This window comes from Nannospalax galili, unplaced genomic scaffold (assembly GCF_000622305.1).
Source record: "Nannospalax galili isolate Female #2095 unplaced genomic scaffold, S.galili_v1.0 scaffold977, whole genome shotgun sequence".
Classification (NCBI taxonomy): Eukaryota; Metazoa; Chordata; class Mammalia; order Rodentia; family Spalacidae; genus Nannospalax; species Nannospalax galili.
In genome coordinates, this window is record NW_008340200.1 from 72110 (window position 1) to 83161 (window position 11052).

The 11052-nt window shown below is 41.8% G+C and overlaps 1 gene segment (V, D, J or C); it reads left to right on the forward strand.

The window, feature by feature from the left end:
- Positions 1 to 413: 413 nt before the first annotated feature.
- LOC103735799 lies at positions 414 to 1180 on the forward strand. The segment is given in 2 exon segments: positions 414 to 680; positions 801 to 1180. Coding segments are annotated over 2 exon segments (480 nt in total).
- The last annotated feature ends 9872 nt before the right edge of the window (positions 1181 to 11052 follow it).

Sequence of the window (11052 nt, forward strand, 5' to 3'; positions counted from 1 at the left end):
GTGAGCTTCCAAGTGTGCTGATTGCTCAACCCAAGCCACCTATTCATTACTATTTTTACTCATTTTAGCAAATATATCATGGACACCCAAAGAATGTCAGTCACTGTTTTCCATGTTGGGTAGAGTGCTATGAAGTGGACTCACATAAGAATGACATGACTTCTTATTGCTGCTACAATTTCAGCCTAATCATTTTGACATGTCAATAGATCACAGGCTTACATACAACAGACACATGAGAATACAAAGGCATAAATTAAAATGCCCAAAGCAACTGATAGCTCCTCAGCCGGAGGCACCACGGATGCTCTCATTTAGCAGTTTCATGCCAGGTACAAGTCCTAAGGAAAACAGAAGTTAGAAATCTCTGCCTTATATTCATAAGTGAAGCCTGAAGGCTGACATGTGTCTTATAAATAAATCATGAATGAAGACACATTTCTGACTTTGGGAATTAATCCAAGGACACCTTTAACCCCTGCCGCTCGTCAGTCACTGTCCACTAGGGTGCGCAGCTGCCTAACTCAGTTTCTAGCTGGCTTTCTTCCTGGGTGAATTTAGGCTGACTCTTCATTTCTCTATGACTTCAACATTTCTTCTTCTGAGGAATCAACATCACTCGGGCGGCATTCTAAAGATGAACTCTCAGGGCTTAGTGACTGTCATGCTCTTAGTTCTTGGTGAGTGATGTGAACATAAAACTTTTAGTTTCTTCCATGATGTCAGAAAAGATTTTAAGCTATGAATCTATCTAAGAGCTTTCTTTTTCATGTGGATTAACATATTTTTTTTTCCTACAGGAAGGATCCATGGAGACTCTGTGACTCAGACGGAAGGTAAAGTGACCCTCTCAGAAGAAGACTTCCTGACTATAAACTGCACTTACTCAGCCTCGGGGTACCCTACTCTGTTCTGGTACGTCCAGTATCCCGGAGAAGGTCCACAGCTCCTCTTCAGAGCCTCAAAGGCCAATGAGAAGGGAACCAAGAAAGGGTTTGAAGCCACATATGTCAAAGACGCCTCCTCCTTCCACCTGCACAAAGCCTCAGTCCAAGAGTCAGACTCGGCTGTGTACTACTGTGCTCTGAGTGACACAGTGGCAGAAACCTCAGGAAGACCTGAGCACAAACTCAGCAGCAGGCACCCGTCTGCTGAGCACCTGCCTCTGAGATCTCCCTGATTTAGGTCTGTGCTGTGTGTCTCTCTGTCTCTCTGGTTGGTGCAAAACCATACAATTGGCCAGAGATAAGTAATGACCAAGAAGCTGACGCTTCCACTCAGCTCTTCATCAGGACTAAAACACGTCTGACGCCAAAAGCACCTCACTCAGAGTCAATGTAACTTCACACTAAAGACATGTAGGAATGAAGTCATCTCTCTGCTCATCATAGAACACATAGTCTGTCCTCCACATTTTGTTCCACATATTCTGGTAGACATTGCTGTATCTTATATCTGTAGTGACTGATATACACAGGGTAAAGTGGTTTTTGCATAATTTCTCTGAAACGGAGTACAGAGGGAGCGGTGACAGGAGAGCCACAGCCCCAACTCTGGATTCCTAATAGCGAAAAAAGGAAGAAAGGAAGAAGGAAAAGAGACTTGTCTATAACACAAATCTGGAGAGAATTCAATTATAAGAGAGTATTTTTTTGGTAAATCAGATGGTAGACATAGGTTGATGTTAAAAAAATAGGAGGAGCAAAGACTAACTGAAAAAACAACTCAGAGCCAAGCGACGGTGCCCCGGGCAGTTACACGGATCAGCTGGCTTTCTAACACAGCCTCCCTTGGGGTAGTCCGCACTGCCTTGGGAGGTTATTTTCATCCTGTATCCTAGTCAATATACACAACACAAATAAAAACATATTGCTGGTCTCCTGAGGTGCATCAACGGCTTTTATTCCTCCTGCAATAAAATTCAAAGTGTTCAGACTATGATACACAAGGTTCCACATGATTTGCACCTGGCCTGAACCGCACACCTCGATTCTTGGCAGGGAAATGTCCCAGCAGTCTATGCAGCAATGCTGGTCTCTCTTCAGGTTTCTGAACTCCCCACGTGTGGTCCTGTTCTTCAATACATTTGAAAAGTTCTTTTGACCAATATTAGTGCGCCAGGCTCCTGTTCATCTTCAGATCTCAGCTTGGCTTTCAGCACTGCCAAGAAATCCTCTGACCTATGCTGATCCTCCCACCTAAAGTAGACCCCTTACTCGGTCACAGCCCCCTCTGACTCTGTCACAACCCCCTCTGACTCTGCCACAGGCCCTCTGACTCTGTCACAGCACCCTTAATCTGTCACAGCCCCCCTTACTCTGTCACAGCCCTCTCTTACTCTGTCACAGCCCCTCTGACTCTGTCAGAGAACTCTGATCATTTCACTTATGTTGAGTATTGTAAGATGCGCTATGCCCTTGATTTGTGTCTCAGTGTGCTCATTGTGTATTTCACCAGTTACAATACAAAGTCTAAGTAGCCAAGAAATTGTCTTTAAATTCATAGTGTAATTTGTAATGTATAGATTAGTGAGTAGACAACAGTACTCTGTGAATGCTTTCTACTGTCTATTATCTACAAAATATCTACTGAATGAAAGTTGATGGAAAATGAGTGAGTGTCCCTTGTGAGTCCTCTGTCAGTTTCCTGTTTCTCTTGTTCCTACCCTACCCAAGTAGCTAACTCTCACCTACATTGTGCTGTGTGCTTGGTTACATTGTATAATGTGGTTCTTTAGGGATCTTCCACCCCCACACAGATCCCATCTTCTTTGGCTCAGGGCCATCTAACAATTAGATGCACTAAGTACCCCAGCCTTCCCTCACAGAACTGAATTCATCTTATAGCTGTGACCAGGACTGGCTCAAACTCTAATATGAGTGATCCCAGGGAGAAACATCTCAAAGAATGCTCACCTGAAATATGTGGAAAAGTATAAAACAGGTCTAATGTCAGACAATTATGAGCACTCTTCATATTTTATTTCAAACCACAAGGAAGAAATCACTTTTAGGATCAAATGAATGTAATTATCTTGGAAGACATTTTATAGGAAATTGATTCATTTTTAATTATTTTAATTTTATGTTTATGAGTATATTGCCTACATGTATTGCACCTGTGTCATGCAAAGCCTGTGGAGATCAAAAGGGTGTCAGGTCCCCTGGAACTGGAGTTACAGTTATTAGTGCCATTTGGGTGCTGGGAATAGAACCCAGGTCCTCTGTAAGAGTAGCCAGTGCTCTTAGCCGCTGAGCCATTCTCAAGCCCCCAGGAAACTGATTTTTAAAAATATTTTATATATTATTTTTATTTTATGTGTATGAGTGTATTGCCTGCATGTAGGTGAGTGCACCCGAAAAGGACATAGTGAAAGGCCACTGTTGTGTCCAATGGATTGGTTAACAGCTATCTTATTTTTTGCAGTTTATGTGCTGGCTGACAGGTTCCTCACAAGATTGATAGCTATCTAGCTGTGTCGTAGCAATTACACGGTTAACTTTGAGAGATGATTACTCCTGCTCCAAGGGTCAATTTTTCCTATGGACAATTGTTCTCCTAAAATGCTAAAGTCTTTATTTCAAGGATTAAAAAAGATCACTTATCTCTGTGCTTTTGGAAATTTTGTGTATATATATATGTGTATAAATATAAATATTTTAAAGAATTTATGAACCACTACTGCATTTTAAAAACCAACAAACAGGCTTGTTGCAGTACATATAGATACCAAGCCTGTGTAGGATATCACTCTAAATATAAAAAAAACCTGGCTCAAGGCTTAAAAAAATTCTAAAGTTTATAGATTATCTTAATGTGCTACATTAAAATAATTTATTTGTGATAATTATTCATCTCTGTTCTTTTAAAGAAAAGTAGTTTAGGTAAATACTAGTTAAATGATTCACATACTTACTACAAAATTAAATAAGTGGCTCAAAAAAGTTAAGTAAGAAATGCCAAAATTTTATCTTCTGGCTGTCTTAAAACCTTAAAGAGAAGTGAATTTTTTTTTTAAAAAGAATAATTTCAAAGTTCTGTTAAAATGACTTAAATATTTAAAAAATAATTATTTTAAATTTAAATTTAAGAAAAAAACAAGTCTTAATATATTCTACCTTTATTTGTTACTCTTAGAAATTTAAGACACTCTATAGATGCTTTCTGTACTTTAGATATAGCCTTCTGCATTTTCATTTTAAATTATCTTATTAAGAGGTTGGCGAGCTGACTCAGCAGTTACCAGCACTAGCTATTGCAGAGGGTCCAGGATCAATTCCCAGCACCCACATGGTGGTTAACAAGTATCCATAACTCCAGTTCCAGGGTATCTGATGCCCTGTTCTGAACTCCACAGACACTGCACCACATGGGTGCACTTACACACATGCAGGCAATACACTGATACACATAAAATAAAATTAATAAATAAAATGTAACAAATAAAATTGAAAAATGATAAATATTAAAAATATCTTATTAAAATCTATTCTAGATTTTATAAAAGCAATAATTACAAAAACAGCTACCAGGGTAAAGAAATGGAGAATAAAAGGTTAATAGTGATGCTTGTCAGGCTGGAAGGAGACAACCGCCATAAAAGGTCGGCTTTGGGAAAAGCCAGTTGTAAATCCTTTTCCTTGTAGGTCTCCCACATCACTTCTCTGAGGTGAAACCACACTTCCGGATTAGACAAGAACACGCGATGGCTAAAAGAAAGGGCAAGGCTCTGCATGAGAACTCGTTAAAATAAAATGCTCAGACGGTGGCAGAAATTCAGTGTCAGAAGTGGGCTACGTTGCCTTTCTTCAGTAAAGGCCAAATATAACTGTGTATGGCTCAGAATTCCAGGACCAAGCCATTAGAGTATACTGCAGAGGAGTGGGGAGCATCGCCCCGAGACCACAGAAACCCCCTCACCTCACCAGGCATGGATAGCAGTGCAGAGTGGCTCTGAATTTCTTGAGAAGGATGGGCATGTGAGCTCACCCACAGATAGTCTCCTTACCAGGATGAGAGAGCCATCACTGCTCTCCAGGTGAAGACGGCTTATCTCTGTCAACTACTCACATGGAAATCGTCAGCTTTCCCAGCTGGTTCATTAGAAGTTAATGAAGATTGAACACGTGAGACAAGGCTAGCCCACTGACCTTCTCATACAGAAGCACAACAGCAGGAAGGAGACACAGACAGTCTCCTAAAATTATAGGGGAAGTGACCTTAGATGGTCCCTGTGCTAACCTTCCACCAACCATCACACCTCTCCTCTGAGTTGCCTGGGTAGGTTCCCATCATTCACTGTCCACTGGCCTCCTCTCCTGGTTCCCATCATTCACTGTCCACTGGCCTCCTCTCCTGGTTCCCATCACTCACTGTCCACTGGCCTCCTCTCCTGGTTCCCATCATTCACTGTCCACTGGCCTCCTCTCCTGGTTCCCATCATTCACTGTCCACTGGCCTCCTCTCCTGGTTCCCATCATTCACTGTCCACTGGCCTCCTCTCCTGGTTCCCATCATTCACTGTCCACTGGCCTCCTCTCCTGGTTCCCATCATTCACTGTCCACTGGCCTCCTCTCCTGGTTCCCATCACTCACTGTCCACTGGCCTCCTCTCCTGGTTCCCATCACTCACTGTCCACTGGCCTCCTCTCCTGGTTCCCATCACTCACCGTCCACTGGCATCCTGTCCTGGTCCCCATCTCTTCCTGTCCACTGGCCTCCTCTCCTGGCTCTTTCTGGGCTGTGCTTTTTCTCTTGGTTTCAGCTATCACTGAGCTCACATCTGTTTTCCACCTTATGCATGTCGACCTTTCTTTAAGATATTTTTCTCTCATTGGTTTAAGTTGATACTGTTTATATTTCCAAATTTTACTTCAAAGAGAATTTTGGATCTTTAATAGTGGATGTGCTTAGCAGAAACAATTAATACACAAGCACACCTTAGAGCCATTTAAATTTCCAAGCTATGTGTTTTGGTTGTTCATAAAAAGAGAATCTACAGGTGGGATGAACCCATCATCACTCTGTCCACTGGCCTCCTCTCCTGGTCCCCATCACTCACTGTCCACTGGCCTCCTCTCCTGGTCCCCATCACTCACTGTCCACTGGCCTCCTCTCCTGGTTCCTATCATCACTCAGTGTCCACTGGCCTCCTCTCCTGGTTCCTATCACTCACTGTCCACTGGCATCCTCTCCTGGTTCCCATCATCACTCACTGTCCACTGGCCTCCTCTCCTGGTCCCCATCACTCACTGTCCACTGGCCTCCTCTCCTGGTTCCCATCATCACTCACTGCACTGGCCTCCTCTCCTGGTCCCCATCACTCACTGTCCACTGGCCTCCTCTGCTGGTTCCCATCATCACTCAGTGTCCACTGGCCTCCTCTCCTGGTTCCCATCACTCAGTGTCCACTGGCCTCTTCTCCTGGTTCCCATCACTCAGTGTCCACTGGCCTCCTCTCCTGGTTCCCATCACTCACTGTCCACTGGCCTCCTCTCCTGGTCCCCATCACTCACCGTCCACTGGCATCCTGTCCTGGTCCCCATCTCTTCCTGTCCACTGGCCTCCTCTCCTGGCTCTTTCTGGGCTGTGCTTTTTCTCTTGGTTTCAGCTATCACTGAGCTCACATCTGTTTTCCACCTTATGCATGTCGACCTTTCTTTAAGATATTTTTCTCTCATTGGTTTAAGTTGATACTGTTTATATTTCCAAATTTTACTTCAAAGAGAATTTTGGATCTTTAATAGTGGATGTGCTTAGCAGAAACAATTAATACACAAGCACACCTTAGAGCCATTTAAATTTCCAAGCTATGTGTTTTGGTTGTTCATAAAAAGAGAATCTACAGGTGGGATGAAGACAGAGATCAAAAGCCCAAGGCTGGTATAACATGTGGGTGGAGCAAGTTGTTCTGTTCTTATGAAAAGGATCATTGTTGACCAATTCCTCATCACACCTGAGACTCTCTCAAACTTCAATGGTGTCTGTGCTAAATTAAGTTGGGTGTGAAAGACTTTCATTTTATGAGGCCATAAAGCAGGCTGGTCCTAATTTACTTGGCACTACTCCCTCCTACATGAGACTGTGAGTGCTTAACAATGCTAGCTGTCCCTATGGGCCACTCCCTTGTCTGGTGTACTCCAGAAGTTCCTTACGTTTTCAGGACTCGGCTTCTTCTCGTTTATTGACTTCATGCAAATTTACTAGGATTTTTGTCCTTAGTTATTTCAGGATCCATTTTTCATGTCATATTCTCTTGGTGATATCAGTCTGCTTAAGGTCTTAGCAATAGCCCTCTTTTTATATTTACTTTAATGTGATTTCCCAGAATTTGATGTACATCAGTCTGTTCTGGTCAATGATCATTGGACCAGAGCTGTCATTGTATCTTGATTATTTGTTATTTTAAAGATTATTATTTTTATTTATGTGTATGGGTTGGTGGGATGAACATACATATGTGTGGGTTCCTATGGACCAGAAGAGGGCACCAGATCCCCTGATCACATGTAATTTCTGATGGTGCCAATTCCATAGACAGTGATTGAAAGGTAACACAGTGGAAGACTCACACCACCTTAACATTAACTCATGCATGTGCACAAATAGATATAACAGGTAAGTTCATTCTATGTGGCATTATTTTCTTTTTTAGGTGAGAGCTCTAAACTTTATTAATGGTATTCAAGAGAGTAGGGCTCCCTAAGTCTCTCCCCTTCTTCTGGGGGGAGATGCTCAGTGTGTTGGGGGCTGAATTGGGACAGGAGCCTCCAAGCTAAGTGTCTCTCTCTTCCTCTTGCTGGAGCATTCTTGATGAGGTGAGTGGTCCAGGACTACTTCCTCTTTGGAGGCCATGTGGACCATGAGGTCCACCACCCTGTTGCTATAGCCAAATTCATGTCATACCAGGAAATGAGCTTGACGAAGTGGTTGTTGAGGGCAATGCCAGCCCAAGCATCAAAGGTAGAAGAGTGGATATTGCTGTTAAAATAGCAGGAGATGACTTGGTCCTCAGTATAGCACAGGATGCCCCGGTAGCAGGTCAGAGCTATGACAAACACGTTGGAGAACATGGAAGGCCTTGCCAGTGAGTTTCTTGTCTGACCTTGCCCATGGCTTTGGCAGTGCCAGTGGATGCAGAGATGATGTTCTGGAGAGTCCCACAACCATCATGCCACAGTCACCAAGGGGCTGTCTACAGTCTTCTGGGTGGAGGTGATGGCATTGTCTGTGGTCGTGAGTCCTTCAACAATGTGGAAGTTGTTGTGGATGACCTTGGCCAGGGAGGCTAAGCAGTTGGTGATGCAGGAGGCATTTCCGGCCACTCGAGAATGAGTTGTCATACATCTCATGGTTCACACCCATCACAAACATGGGAGCATCAGCAGAAGGGACAAAGATGATGACTCTTTTGATCCTACCATACTAGTGGGCCCCAATCCTCTCCATGATAGTAGAGATACCAGTAGACTCATGCTAGAACATGTAGACTGTGTAATTGAGCCAGTGGGGGTGGGGTTACTGATGGCAACAATTTCCATTTTGCCAGAGTTGGATGCAGCCCTGGTAGCCAGGCACCAAAAAGGTCAAGTCCATTCAATCCAACCTTCGCCACTGTGTCTCAGGGAGTAGGTTGGCACTGCAGGAGAAGACGTGGCTCTGGAACCGAGAGGAGCGGAAAACCTCTGTGTGGCATTGTGACATGATGCCGCCACCTCAAGGTTTGTGCTTGAGAATCCATAATCAAGTCATGAAGTCGCCATGAAAACTTTCACAATGTTTTAAGGCCAGTTCACTGTTTAGTGTTGTGCTGCATCATTAGTTATTGTGAACTGTTTCAGGTCTCACATACTGGATGCTTCTAGCTTTGAATTTCAGTTGGTGCACTATAGTCTCAACCAACAGTGAAACATCACTTCTAACACTTGCATAATATCCCACTGTGATTCTCACACATTTTTAATTAAATTGGACAAAATATGTAGATTTTTTTTATCACATAATATTCGGACAGTGAATATTTAAATAACCTTAATAAGATACTTAAAATATAAAAGCCACTCAGTTGTAACATTTTAAAAGCAGTCCAGTGATTTCCACATGAAATATTTTTGAGGCAATTAACCCACAAAAATATATTAAATAAAATAATTTAAAAATCTTGGACTTCCATTTTAAGAAGTCATAGTAATTAATGAGATACTGTAAAATTGCAAACGTAAGCAACACTTCATCATGTCCAAAGTGTACCAACAAAGTTAATTATAAAAGAAAACTCTGCTATTAGCATTCACAACATTAGACTTTATATTAGTCACAGATATAAGACAGGGATATAGTTTTCTTTATTCTGAGACAACTATATCAAACAAAAAACGTGTTTAAAAACTTTTATGGATATACACATATATACGCATACATAAATTTTATAGACCTATAGGGCTCCAAATTGTTGACCATTTGGTTCACACAATGGGACTAAAATGACAGCCTCTTAAAATATGAAAACAACACAGGCAGGAGTTATGTCTCTTTTAATTCAGCATTTAAAAGTTTATAGTAATAGAAATTATGAAGCAATTATTTTATTTCTTCAAAAATTTTAATTACTTCATTTAACTTTTATGCTTGTCTTTGTTTTGTTTGAGTTTGTAGAAAGTATCTTATTAAGTAGTTCAGTCTGCCTTCAAATTCATATTCCTCCTGAGTACTGGGCACCTTAATCTACTTTTTAAGATGAGGAATGTGAGACTTTTAACTTACTACGTTTTTAGAGATATTGCAACATGACTGGAAAATAGTTTTAAAAGACATGCCCTTGTACCAGTACTCAGCAAGCCGAGGTTGGAGGGTAATTTGAGCCCAGGAGCAGGAGACTACATGGAGCAAAATAAAATTTCATTTCAGAAACAAAATTCCAATGAGTTCAACAAAAAGGGAATCCATGTACAAAGGTATTACTGGGCCTTTCTGTCTCCTGCTGCACTAAAGACCAGAAGATGAAAAGATTCCATCCTAACAAAAGCAATCTACCCATTCAACTCAATATCCATTAAATTTCCAACACAATTCTTCACAGAAATTGAAAAATAATCTCAAATCTCATATGGAAACACAAACAACTCAGGATAGCTAAAACAATCCTGAACAATAAAAGAAATGTTGGAGGCGGCACTATCCCTGATTTCAAATTATACTAAAAAGCTATAATAATAAAAACAACATGATAATGACATAAAACAGATACCTTGGCCAATGGAATAGAATTCAGAACCCAAGTTTAAGTCCACACACTTGAAGTCACCTGATTTTTGACAAAGGCGCCCAAAACACAGAATGGACAAAAGACAGGCTGTTCAACAAATGGTGCTGGGCAAACTACATACAGAAAACAGAGCTAAAGCCCTAGCTCTTGTCATGCATGAAACTCATCTCCAAAGTGGATCAAGGACTGCAACATAAGACCTGATACCTTGACGCTGATAGAGGAGAAAGTAGTGAATACACTGTAGCTCACAGGTAAAAGAAAGGACTTTCTGAAGAGAACCCCAATAGCACAAGCTTTGAGACCAATACTTGACAAATGAGACCTCATAAAACTAAGAACTCTGTATAGCAAAGTATACCATCATTGGAGCGAAGAGGCCACTTACAAAAGAGGAAGATATGTTTACCAGTTATACGTGTGACAGAGGGTTAGTATCTAGAATATATAAAGAGCTAGAAGACTAACTAGAAAGCACAACCCAACTAAACATTGGGGCAATGAGTTGAAAGGGAGTTCTCAAAAGATAAGCTGCCAATGCCTGAGAAATATGAGTCCCGTCCGTCTGTCCTTAAATGAGGAGGGAGGAATGCAATTTGTCAAGTAGCCTGAGGCCTTCTGGACTTTCAGCAGAGGACTTGCAGAGCTTTTGATGGCACTTCCTCACGGCTGTGCGCTACTGACCACTGACGAACACATCTCCACTTCCTTCTTCCAGGATGGCTTCTAACTGTGAGTGACCTGTTTTTACACGTCAGGTTGGGAGGTAAGAACAGGAAGGATACCTC